Raw genomic sequence first — 14043 nt, forward strand, 5'->3', positions numbered from 1 at the left:
ACGTCCCCCTGGTGAGACTCCTCACTGTCAGGTGAAAAGAAACGGCTGGCGACTCCACATGTATCGGAGGAGACATGTGGTAGTCTACAGCTCTCCCCGGATCGGCAGAGGGGGTGGAGCAGCGACCGGGACGGCTTGGAAGAGTGGAGTAATTGGCCGCGTATAATTGGGGAGAAAAGGGGAGGGAAAAAAATACGAGTGAAGTTGGGAAATATTTGACTTGGTCAGTGAAAAGTATTTTCGGTCAAGTGTTTGGTGCACGAAAGCTTTTAAAAAGGTTATTCTTCCTTTTTTTTTTTTAGAATTCCAGGGATAAAAATGTTCAGAACATGTGATGAAGTCAATTTTGACAGGTCGTATCCCCCTCTCTCTCAAGTGTGTTCCCATCCCTCACTTCTTAAATCTGTTTACCACTTTCTTTCTCTTTCTCTTTCTTTTGTGTCTAGGTGACATGCAATTGTTTTACCATCAGTGACGGAGAGCTACAAGAAATCGGAGTGGGGCTCTACCCCAGGTAAGCTAACACACACACACACACACACACACACACACACACACACACACACACACACACACACACACACACGGGATGCTTTACTGATAGAATGGCTAGTTTGAAGTTTCCATGTGACCTTACCACCTCTTCTATCTCACAGTATTATTTAGGCGGACTATGTAATAAAACAAAAACTCTACAAAAACATCCTACATTCAATATGTAGCTCTGGAATTGTCCACAAGACGTCTCCTCTTTCCACCACCATCCTGCCTCTATTTCACTATTCATCCCCTCCTACTTTCTCCTCTGCATTATTGACAATTAAACTGAAGAAGAAGGAGGAAGAGTGGAAGTGGGCAGGTGGGCTATAAGTTGAAATGTTTACAAAAGAATCTTGAATAAATTACTGTGTTGAGAAAGCGAAGACAAAAGCAGGGAGACAGATGGGGAGAAAGAGGGAGAGAGAGAGAGAGAGAGAGAGAGAGAGAGAGAGAGAGAGAGAGAGAGAGAGAGAGAGAGAGAGAGAGAGAGAGCGAGAGAGAGAGAGAGAGAGAGAGAGAGAGAGAGAGAGAGACTCCAACTGGGATGGATGTGACTCGCCTGGCATAAAACACACACACAGAGCATGGCGGTATGCACTGTAATCCCTGCATTGAGTCCTGGGTGAATGGGGAAGGATTTGGCCTGTCATTGCACATGTTGTTAGCATGGGTACACACACACACACACACACACACAACATGCACACTGCAGGTATCTCGGTTAGTGTGTCTGGCTGAGGTTGAGATGTCAGATGGTCACAGTTGTTTTCCCAAGGTTTAGCCAAAACATTGCGTGTGTGTGCATGTGTGTGTGTGTGTGTGTTACCTCATCCATAAATGATGGGCCCCTTCTGCAGCAGGACTATGTCCTTCCTATTGATATTTTAGGTTGCCTAGCAACCTTGAGGTTTGCTGATTAGAGGGGGATCATTGGATGAGGCAGTGCCTCTATTCTTCCTATTGTTCTTTCTATTGCTTTCTTTTTCTTATTTACTATATTTTTCTTTTCTCTATTTCAGTCACTGTTGTGTTATTCTCACAAACATATGTCTTTGAACCCATCACTCCTCTCTTCCCATCTTCTTTTGCTTTCATTTCCTCTCTGTCTTACATCCTATTGCACTTTTTGGGGAAAAAGTACTGGTGGTGCTGTTGTGTATGGAGGTGGGGGGCAGGCCTTCTCCTTAACAGCCACAATTTGATCCTCCAAAAGACACATTTAAATAAATTTTTTAAAAAAGCAAGAAAGGACATCCTTACTTGAAGTGTACTAGTACTTGAAGTGTACTGGTCAGTTATGATGTTCTCTTTGAGTCACTGAGGTCATTTAGCAGGAAGATAAGATATTTTCTTTGTAAAAGGAGTATTTGAATATGATCTTAATCATTATAACATATCTGTAGAACAATCCTCTTTAACTTCTCATCAAAGCATTCAAAGTTAAAAAAAAGTCTAAATATTTGGCACTCACAGTAAGCATACATGTAAAAACGGCTTGTTATAATTCTTACACTGATGCCATTCCCCTTTAAATATGAGTGAAGTCCTTGCTATAAAAGAAAATAAAGTAGATGCTGTGATAGAACTGTATACAGAAGTATGTGAAGCATCTTCTCCAAACATTGTTACAGAGCAGCCCTGAGCCATGCATTATCACCAACCAAGTGCTGCACAGCCCTGGAAATAAAGAATGGAGCTCTCGTAGATTCACAGCAGCCAGACCTAGGCACACCATTCACCATCATTCACAGAGAGAGAGAGAGAGAGAGAGAGTACAGATTAGCCAGAGCTGTCATAAATAATGAGCAGCAGTTATCAACTAAACACAAAAAGGCAGACAGGAGTCTCCAGAAAGGCCAGTGCTTGTCAAAGGGAACAGACGATGCAGTGCAGACCGAAGCCTTATTCCCTATTGCTGTACCGCCCCCCAGCAGTACAAGCTCTAGTCTTGAAAAGAGAAGTTCAAAAGAGAGACCAGACACACAACAGGTACACTTAAAACCCTCATGCAGACCAACAGGGGGATTAACATCAACAGCACCTACAGTTTAGTGCCAACTAGAAGGACTAAGCTAACTTTGCACTGAGACTTGATACCTACTGGGGAGGAGGTATTAAGGTTAGGCTTCAAACACTCTGAAGTAACTGGTAGTCAAACCGTGATGAAGGTAAATAGGTTTTTAGTTTAGATTTGAAGGAGACTACAGAATCAGCCTCTCTAATGTCAGCATGAAAACCATTACTGATAAAAGAGGCTGCTGACTGTTTGTGGGAACAGAGAGGAGGCTTGCGCCTTGGGATCACATGGTGCAGAACAGTATGTAAAGCTTTATAAGGTTTGAAAGATAAGATGGAGCAAACCCATGTAGTATTTCATATGTTAGCAGTAACATTTCAAAGTCAGATCTAGCAACAATGAGGAGCCAGTGAAGGGCAAGGATGGGTGTCATATGGTCAGACTTTCTAGTTTTAGGTAAGAGCCTATCAGTGACGCTCTACCGTCTGTAGTTTCTTGATGCTAGTAAGTGGCAGGCTGGAGAAAAGGACTTTGCAATAAAGCAGTCTGGATGAAATAAACACACAAATAAGGGTCTTACCATCAGTGATCAGAAGGGTAAAACTAATTTTAGCAATGTTTCTAAGGTGGAAAGAAACAGTCTTGGTGATTTCTTGAATGTGCTACTCAAAAGAAAGCATCCGATCAAAAGCAACACCCAGGCTAAAAAATGATAATCCCTGGTTTTCACAGAACCAAGCCAGCCAGCGGTTCAGAGAAACTAACCATCTTTTTCTGTCATTAATACCCCTAAAGGATGAGGAACTTGACGTAATTAATTGATGCCAGCTTATCTTTCTGTCAGCCTTGTGTGCCCTGGCTATGTTACGCTTGGTGACCTCAGATTAATTCATTCTGGTATCATGGGTGCCAACATGGATTGCTTCAGCATTTGAAATTGATTTGTCTACTTCAGCTCTGGCCCCACACAAACCTCAGCTGGTGACGCTACTCTAACATAGAGGGTAATGGATTTGTCTATTACTAAGGTGCATAGTTCAGCTGTGGTTGGGGCAGTATGAGACGCAGGCAGGCCAAAAGGACTACCAAGCAGAGTAAAGCGATTATTAGTCAAGATGGGTAACTGCAGATCATGGCATTCAGTTTACAGTTGGCACCGGTGAGCACTCCAATGCCCTTAGACAGAGAAAAACCCAGAAATTGCTGCCAATGAATCTAAGCTGTCACAGCTATCACTAACACCACCATGCCCGCTTTGCTGGGCCCTAAACCATCTGTAGGGCTTGTAACATCTGACATGACTATTTAAGTTCCTCAAGCGGACCGACACACCCCGATAGCAGAGACAACCTTAAGAAGAGCTCAGCTAGCACACAAAATTTAGACATACTAAACATTTTTACTATATAGCAGAATGTTATAGAAAAGCCAATAGCTAGTGATAACTTAGCTATGTTAAGTGAAATTGGCAAAGAGAATTGGTGAGGTTACAGTATACCCAAGCAAAGCAAAATCAAAAGTTAATGTAACAAAACATACTGACGCAGAGAAAGGTAGAATCAAGTCAAAGGGAAAATTAAGTTATTAATGAGCGACTACATATAGGTTTGCAAAGTAGTTACAAACCTGAGCAGGAAGAAGCATGACATTATGAGTGTAATATGAAAGTCTCAATCAGTGACTCATTTCTTTCTGCTTATTCAATATTGAAAGAGATGTTGACCAAAAATATTGTTGATAACAAATAAGGTTTGAAGCAGAGAATCAGAGTTGGAGATAGAGGGGGTGGGGGGTGGGGGGTTAGGTTTGAGGCATGAAGGACTGAAGAAAAGGAGACAGAGCAAGAAACAGTGGGAGGTGGAGAGAGAGGTAGATTGAGACTAAGCGATATGGGAAGAGCGGGACCAAGATGAAGAGAGATTCGTAGGGAGAGAAGGAGAGGAAAGGGGTGATAGAGAGTCATAAAACCATAAATCTGGTATCTGCTTGAAAGACTTTATTGATTTGGCGTGCCTCTGTCTGTACAGGTTGACTGGTCACTCCTCTGCAGGTACACACACATCACACATACACATTGAAACTATAGGAAAAAAATGGGCCGTATTTCCTGGACTATGAGTCACACCAGAGTATAAGTCGCACTCAACAAAAAACACGTTAAAACATATAAGCTACTTCAGTGTATAACTCACATTTATATAGTGGTACAGTATTTACAATTGAGTCACACGATTAAACAGTAACATCTAGTAGCCTTAGTTGAAATGCAGTGTATCCCTCCAATAAAATTATGTTGTACAAGTCGCTTTGTAATATAAGTCACAGGACGAGCCAGATGAGTATGACTTCTCTTACCATTGCTATGCCGATGACACCCAGCTGATCTCGTCCTTTCCTCCCTCTGACACACAAGTAGAGACACGCATTGCTGCGTGCTTGACTGACATCTCGGGAGTGGATGGCGACACACCACCTGAAGCTCAATCTGGACAAGACAGAGCTGATGTTCCTCCCAGGGAAAGGTTGCCCGCACCGAGACCTGGCCATCACCATCAACAACACCGTGGTGATGCCAACTCGGACTGTGGGGAATCTGGGTGTGATCCTGGATGACCAACTGTCGTTTGCTGCAAACACTGTATTGGTTGCTCGCTGCTGCAGATTTCTCCTCTATAACATCAGGAGGATTCGCCCATTCCTCACTGACGAGACGGCACAGGTGCTCATCCAGGCTCTGGTCATCTCTCGGCTGGACTACAGCAACTCCCGCCCTGCTGGCGCCCCGGCGTCAGCCATCAGACCTCTGGAGCTTGTTCAGAAAGCTGCAGCTCGTCTGGTGTTCAACCACCCTAAATTCTCCCACACAACTCCCCTTCTCATGTCCCTACCCTGGCTCCCAGTAGCTGCTCGCATCCAGTTTAAGACTCTGGTGCTAGCCTACAGGCAGTGGTGGAGGAAGTACTGAATCTCAGTACTTAAGTAAAAGTACAAATAACAAAAGAAATATATACTCTAGTAAAAGTAGAAGTACCACAATGACAACCCTACTTAAGTAAAAGTAAATATTACTTGCTTTTAAATGTACTTTTAACTATTAAAAGTAAAAGTACCTGCGTATTGATTTATTCTCTTAATGTCTACATTATAATAAAAACAGTATGGACTGTTGCATTTTAATTAAGCTAGTTTTAGGTTAATGTAATTGTGCTTACCATCTGTGTTACATTAGGACTTACAATTCTGGATATTGTAAAATGTGATCTGGAGAATTAAATAGCATTAAGCAAAATCAAACAAAGAACACTGGTTATACATCTTTAAAAGATTTATTTCATTTCCTTTAAACATTGTTAAAGATTTTATACTTCAGTTTACAAAAAAAACTTGTGTGTCGGACACATAAGCAGTCCCAAACACTGAATTCAAATCACTTAAAGCAGTATTATGCGGGAGTGCTCCATCTTCAGGAGAAGTTGTGCATTATGCTATATAACAAACACTAACTGACTGTAAAATGCACATTTGGATTTGTTTACAAGCTGTGGAAACGGTTAGCATAAGTTTGGCAAAATGATGTGGACTAATAAGTTAAGAAACAAGGTTTAAAACGAATAGAATTTCTGACTCAAGGATCTTCTTCAGGCCTGAAGACGATCCTGTGTGATCGAAATGTTGCTACTTTTTAGAGTTAATTAAAGTATATTTACTGGAGCATACAGTGTGCAGACCTTCTCCTTCACTTCCTGACTTTCTTTTGTGTGGCACCTGAAAAATATTTTCTGGATGTGCGCACCACCTCTACAAAACAACCTCAATAATCCACATTTGTCAGCCATCAAACCTGACTGACCTGGAGATATTTTGTAAGGGGAGATGGTTTAAAATACCTGCAGTCAGACTTAGGTGTGGTTAGTTGAATAATCTACAGGCTGTTATTTCACTAAAAAAGGGGCTCTACTAAATACTGATGATGTGTTTATTCCATTAGGACCCCCAAGCTTTTGCACCTGTCTGTTGTTGTCTGATGCACATTACATTGTTAATGTTTATTCTATAAATGTTATTTTGGAACTGAAATGTCATTAATTACATAAGGTGTATAATGTGTTAAAGGATGAACAGCAGATGATAAACTGAAATCCAGGCGCCCAAACCTTTGCATAAAACTGTAACAATAGATTTTACATTTTTGGATCTACTGTTAGGAGCTACTCTTTGCAAGGCTTAATAAAAGAACCTCTTCCACTACCTTTCCATCTTGCAATTTAAAGAGCTAATGACTTACCCAGTTTCAGCAAGTCTTCATCACTTGTCCAGGATGTGCGAAACTTGGGAAGTAAAATTGCAGCAGCAATGAGTTCAGGGTCGGAAAGCATGGGTCCAAACCGCTTCTGTATTCCTTCTTGAAGAGCAAAGATCCGTGGCCAGCAGAACTTGGATGAGGTTAGGAGGCGGTCAAGCTTCACAATTAGGAGGGTTATAGTGGGCACCAGCCATCCCATATGGACATCCACCTCTGTCTGCATTATGTTCAGTGCCTTAGCGATTGGGGTCATAGTTACAGCATATTCAGCAAAGAAGGAAAGTTCTGCACGGCTGAACCTGTTACACAGTGATAGAAAATTAAGGAAAATTTCATATGGCAATGCAATATGTAACATACACAGATGGCTATTGTTACTAAATATAACATTAGGTAACATTACATGCAAATATTGATGATAACTATGTTTATACACGACAATGTGTTTGGCAGCATAACACTTACATGGGGACTTTAAGTGCAATGGTAACAGCTCTGATGGCTCCATCTCCACTGTCTTGAATGATTCTTAGCAATCGTTCCACTGAAAGAAAGAGGGAATTCCATCTTGTGTCATTTGGGTGAATAAGTTGGAGCTTGCACTCCCTTTCAATAACCTCTGCAGCTGTGGAGGAGCGAGCACTTTTGTTCCACAGTGCCGAGCACTTTGCAAATGCTGCACGTGACATTTTTTGGTAGACGTCATATGAGTTGGCTTTTGCGGCATCAACTGTTGAGATCAAGTTCAGGAGATGACACGCACAACGGTGATGCTTTGGGAGCTGATATTCAGAACAACCATCCTCTTCATCCATGAGACCTTCTACCTCAGCACCCTCTATCTCCTCTTCCAGATCTAGATCTTCCTGACTGTCACTCACATCTTCCTTCTCTCCCTCGTCTAAACGTTCTTCATCGAAGCCATAAACCCTGAAGGCCTTCACAAAATTTGAGGCGTTGTCAGTAGTGGTCCTCGTGATCTTTTCACGAATGTTGTATTCTGTATGGATGTCATTAAGGGCAGCAGCTAAGACATCAAACATATGGGATCCCTTAAGCCTCTTGCACGCAAGAGCAACCAAAAATCTTTCTAGGCTGTCTGGCTCGATCCAGTGGGCGGTCACTCCAATAAAACTTTGACGAAAAGCCGTCCAGCAGTCAGTGGTTGTAGCAATGTATTCAATGTTCTGCATCACTTTCTTTACTTGTGCTTTCATTTCCTGTGTTGTTTTTTCAATTTTGGCTCTGACCGTTGTTCTGGACATCACTGTGTAGTTTGGCATGGTATGCTGCATTAAATCCTTGAATCCTGGTTGCTCCACAACTCCGAAGGGATGCAAACCCTGGACAACAAAGTTAATTACTGCCTGATCCGTGCTCTTTTTTGAGGCTTTGGTGTCCTGAAGTCTCTGCTGCTTACTTGTTGACGCACTCCCTCCAGCAGGCAAGCTTCCCTTCCTCCTGATTACGGTTGCTGTCAGTTGAAGGTATCGGTTGAGATGATGTCCATGTTTTCTATGAAAATAAAAAATTACGATATACTGTTAGTTAATTAGATAATTCTAACTCATTTACGTAATACTCCTATTATGATGGAGGTTACTGTCCAAAATGTATTACAATACAAGTGGCAAAAAAAATATTCATAAACTGTTGATGAGTTTTAGGCTAATATTGAAAATGTGGATAATTTAGAACACCATCTCTGACTAAAGCCCCCCAAAATATTATTAAATAATATGGCTCTTATTTCATTGCAAGCTTTCACAGCAGCTATGCACACTGTATTACACAGTATCTGCGCCCCTCTATCTTCCTCCATCTCCCCAAAGTATCTGCCTATCCATTGTGTGCTTTAGATCTACAATTACATGCACACAAAAAAGCCCTGCAAAGAGTGACAAGGGTCAATTCGCTGTAAAATTCGGTTAGCATCATGATCACACTTGACTTTGCAAATCACTGCGCTTAACTCTGCCATTCATCAAGCTTTGGTATATACTATTTTCATGGCTCTGGGATAGCCCACCTAAGAAAATATGATTCATTCCACATTCTAGAATGTATGAATCCACTTCACTCGATCAAAATATGACAGGCGGGACCCTGTTCCACGACCACTGCAGATTCCACGACGTTGCTAGCAAGCAGTCTACTAATCTACTAGCTTTATCTTCCCACCATTTAATTCTACGCTGGGTTTATAATAGCCATAAACGTGTTCTTTTGTTGATATTGCCATATGTCAGACACATTTTGCTAGATTGCAGCATAAATACCACGGTACTCACCAAAATGAATAAATCAAAATCAAATCAATTTTATTTGTATAGCCCAATATCACAAATTACAAATTTGCCTCAGTGGGTTTAACAGCAACACAACATCCTGTCCTTAGACCCTCTCATCAGATAAGGGAAAACTCCCTAAAAAAAACCTTTAACCGGGAGAAAAACTAGGAAGAAAGCTCAGGGAGAGCAACAGAGGAGGGATCTCTCTCCCAAGATGGACAGCGTGCAATGGATGTTGTGTTCACGCAATTTACATAATACAACATTGAAAGAGGATAACAGAATTAATAGCACTACAACAAGCACTACAACAACATGCAAAAGCAGGGACATTAACTAGCATAGTACTAGAACTAGCTAGATAGCATAGCATACAAGTTTGCGTACCTCAACATGCTTCTTCAAATTTGAAGGAGAGTTCTTGAACGCCAGCAGCTAATTTTTTTGTGGCAGGCATAGTTTACACTGGAATCTCCACGAGTCGTTTTTTGATCCTTTTATTTCAAATAATTCCTAGGGGCATGGGTGGTTCATTGATTCAGATGTTGCTTCAGACATGTTTGCTAGTACTAGCCTGTTAGCGCGAGTGCGCGAGTTGTTGCCGCTTGAACTAGCCTATAGGTGCCCGATGCTGCTCTTGGAAGGGTCATACCTGATTCGTTCAGAACGGGATGGTCCTGCTTAGTGCTAGAGAGATCCACCAACTTGCAGGTGAAACAAACGTGCGCTGGTCAGATAGCATTTTGGCGAAGAAAAAAAAAAACTGGTCATAAAATGTAACGGAACGTATTGTAGAAATGTACTAGAGTAGAATATAAATAACTGCTGCAAAATGTAACTAAGGAAAAGCTGAGAGTATGCATTATTGATTCTACTTAAGTAAAGTACAGATACGTAAAAAATGTACTTAAGTACAGTAACGAAGTATTTGTACTTCGTTACATTCCACCACTGCCTACAGGGCAGTGAAAGGAACAGCTCCTTCCTAGCTCCAGGCCATGGTCAATCCTTACGCCCCCCACCCGACCACTTCGCTCTGCTGCCTCGGGACGCCTGGTTGCCCCGTCGCTCAGAGGCCCCTGCTGCCAGTCGACCCGGTCACGGCTCTTCTCTGTCCTGGCCCCACAGTGGTGGAATGAAGTCCCCACTGATGTCAGGACAGTGGAGTCGCTGCCCATCTTTCGGCGCAGGTTGAAAACTCACCTCTTTAAGAACTACTACCCTGTTACTTGCTCTTAGCACTTATTGTAGTCACTCATTTAAAAAAAAATCTCTTTCTTGTGCTTTTACTTTAGCACTGGTTTGGCTCTTAGATGTTTGTTTAGAGAGCAGATGCACTTATGACCTCTGATGACTAGTAGTTCTCCTGATTTCCTACGTTAAATGCACTTATTGTAAGTCACTTTGGATAAAAGCATCAGCTAAATGTCTGTAATGTAATGTAATGAGTAAAAAACAAAAACAAAACAAAACAAAACAGCGATTTATAGTCCGGGAAATACAGTACTAACCGCTGGACAAAGTTAGCCACAGCCTACATAATAAACAGTTGCTGGTTCTGGATGGACTGATGCTCGTATAAGATATTGCAGTTTTACACAACACTCACTTTATACTGTATTTTTGCATACACACTCATAGACACACAATCAGATACACAAACACACAAGCATAGATAATCTTCGACGGTAGAAACTATGGGTTTAAATACATACATAATTTGCTAAGTGTGCACCTTTTCAAAGCAACTGTACATAGTAACCTCCTTATAAGTTACTATCACTCTCCCCACCTTGCAAGCGTACACTTACACATAGGGTTTGTGTGTGTGAAGTGTGTGAAGCAACAAATAGTTTCAGTTAATGTTTGCAATAATTGTTAATGCTAGATGTGGTTTAGCTAATTAATGTAATAAGTATGCTAATAGGCTACTCACCAGTAGATAAAAGCATCGTTTGGGGGCGCTTGATTTCTAGTTTATATTCCACCAGTGACTCTTCCAGTGTGGAACAAAACCACAGGCTCCATCACTTTCACACACACACACACACACACACACACACACACACACACACACACACACACACACACACGCACACACACACGTATGTACATAAAAAACACAAATGCGTGCATACACACTAGAGGATTAACCCACCTGCACTGCATCTTTATATGTCTCATGCACACACACACACACACACACACACACACACACACACACACACACACACACACACACACACACACACACACACACACATGCAAAAAACAATTCGGCATAAACATACACAAGCTCTGCTGATCATTATCTCCTGCTGGGAGTGTTTTGCTTTGTGAATATGATAAACAGTACAGATACAATAGAGAACACCATAAAAACTCCACTTCAGTATATTTTCCTGCCATGTGTAGAGAGATGATAAATGTCTGTCACTGGGTCAAGGGTCCTCAGTTACGCTCTCATCTTAATGGCAATGCAACCAATCTCTGTGCCATGAAAGAAAGATGCACATCTTGCACAACAGTAAGCAACACACAGAACAGTCTTGCCAGTTGTTGTCATTACAGTCAGGTATGTACATGCAAAGGTTGGGGCAAGAAGTTAAGTTTGCCAGAGTTTGCCAACAATGACATGCTTTCACAGTTGTTTTTTTTTAAAGCTCAAAAGATTTTCAGTTTTGTTTTGTATTTGAGCTTGTTTTTCAGCCTTTTTATCTGTTGCAACTGCTTCACTGCTAGATGATTAAAACTAAAATTTAAAGAAAATGATCAGGCATTAGAATATTTTTTAAAAAAACTCTATAAAGTCTGTCATCCCAATTGCTTTTCAAACATTGATTTAACAATATAGCAGTATAAAAATGGTGATGGAGTCAAAATGTCCTCAGAGTAGTTATGACTATAATTATCAAAAATATAATGGTAAGTTATGCTAGTTATATATAGTTAAAAGTTATTTATGTCTGGGGGCATCCGGGTGGCAAAGCGGTCTCTTCTGTTGCCTACCAACATGGGGATCGGTGGTTCAAATCCTCGTGTTACCTCTGGCTTGGCTGGGCGTCCCTACAGACACAATTGGCCATCTGCGGGGGGGAAGCTGGATGTGGGTTTGTGTCCTGGTCACTGCACTAGCGCCTCCTCTGGTCGGTCAGGGCACCTGTTCAGGGGGGGGGGGGGATAGCATGATCCTCCCACGTGCTACGTCCCCCTGGTGAAGCTCCTCACCGTCAGGTAAAAAGAAGCGGCTGGCGACTCCACACGTGTTGGAGGAGGCATGTGGTAGTCTGCAGCCCTGCCCAGATCAGCAGAGGGGGTGGAGCAGCGACCGAGATAGCTTGGAAGAGTGGGCTAATTGGCTGGATACAATTGGGGGGGGGGTCAAAGAGAAAAAATATATATATTTATGTCTAAACGGTAGAAATAAAAGCGATAGGTCAGATGGAAGAGATATACATTAGATGTGTCAGAATATCTTGTCTACTCTCTCCTCACGGAGGCTGGCAGCAGTGTTCATCACAGAGCCGCACAGTCTTCTTCATGCTTTTTTCCCCTCTTGCTTTAATGGATTAGTGGGATGTGTTGTATATATCTTTGCCAGGAAGGGTGTCACAGTGTGTGCGTTTCTTTGCGCCTGATGTGTTGTTGTAGGTCTGTTTTTAGCTGTGTGACTGTCCATGCAATTGTTTGTGGGACTGGTGTAAATGTAAGACACATGTAAAAAGCCTTTGTTGTGACAGAAGTGGAGTACGCGTCACGTCCTGCTGTGTGTGTGTGAGAGAGAGAGAGAGAGAGAGAGAGAGAGAGAGAGAGAGACAGAGAGAGAGCAAGAGAGAGAGAGAGAGCGAGAGAGAGAGAGAGAGAGAGAGAGAGAGAGAGAGAGAGACCTTGACCTTTAACCAAGCCTTTAATGTTCCAATTCTTCAGTCACATCAAGATAACATCAACACAAAAACTCATATACATAGTGGAAAAACACAACAATCGCCATACACAGTAAAAACAAAGGATACACCTTCCCCCTATTTCCCCTTTTTTCAAAGATTAAGAATAAGCACTTGGTCTTCCACTGTGCACAGCACATCCCCATGTCCCCACATAGAAATAAATCCTTCTAGGTTTGAACTAAGGTTGAAGAACATGAACTCTATTTTCAGCCGAGCAGCCACTAGACCCCTGAACATGAGCATGGCGTCTGTGGACCCTGTGCCTTTCATCTTGTTCCTTCTGCTAAGCCAAATGCTCATTTTCGCCTGTCCTATCAAAAAATTAACCAAGGTGATACGTCTGCACTGTGCTGCCATGTACCTCGGACCAAAGACAAACAGGCTGTCCGCAAGAACCTCTCCTAAACCTCTGAGCCACCGCTGCAGTACAGAGAAAAGAGGGCCCAACCTGGGACATCTAAGCCATAAGTGCTGTAGGGTTTCCTCATCATTGCAGAAAGAGCATTGACTCCCTACCCTAGGATCAAAGTGTGCCACATGTCTGTTCGTAGCCACAGCCCCGTGTACCACCCTCCACTGTAGATCCGCAGTGCGTTTCTCAATGGGGGGTTTGTACAAGGACCTCCAGCTGCCCCTGGGGGATGAGCCTGGTGCCAACAAACTCAACCACCTCGACTCCTGCACGCCGGCTAGTGATGTTCTGTTGAGAACCTTTACAGTGACTGCGTACAAGGCCTTCTGTGACGTGCTTGAGAGGTCATGTAGTTCCGGCGTTTTAAAGGACAGAATGGCCCCCTTCACTTCTTCCTGCTCTTCCACTGCCGCACGGACTGACAAAGATGGAAAGACAGGCAGCATAGCTGGCTGATCCTCTCCACACTCTGCTCCTAGTACCTCCCTGAAGAAGCCAGGAAGTGCACTGATCACTTCTCCCAACAATCTCTC

The 14043-nt window shown here is 42.5% G+C and overlaps 1 protein-coding gene across 1 annotated transcript in view; it reads left to right on the forward strand.

Annotated features, from left to right (window-relative positions):
• smyd3 (SET and MYND domain containing 3) overlaps nucleotides 1-14043 on the forward strand; it is a 148135-nt gene that overhangs the window by 103119 nt on the left and 30973 nt on the right. Inside the window, exons 6-7 of the mRNA XM_056279327.1 lie at nucleotides 447-514; nucleotides 6967-7000. Coding sequence (XP_056135302.1) covers nucleotides 447-514; nucleotides 6967-7000 — 102 coding nt within the window. The remainder of the gene's footprint in view (nucleotides 1-446; nucleotides 515-6966; nucleotides 7001-14043) is intronic.

This window comes from Lampris incognitus, chromosome 4 (genome assembly GCF_029633865.1).
Source record: "Lampris incognitus isolate fLamInc1 chromosome 4, fLamInc1.hap2, whole genome shotgun sequence".
Taxonomy (NCBI): domain Eukaryota; kingdom Metazoa; phylum Chordata; class Actinopteri; order Lampriformes; family Lampridae; genus Lampris; species Lampris incognitus.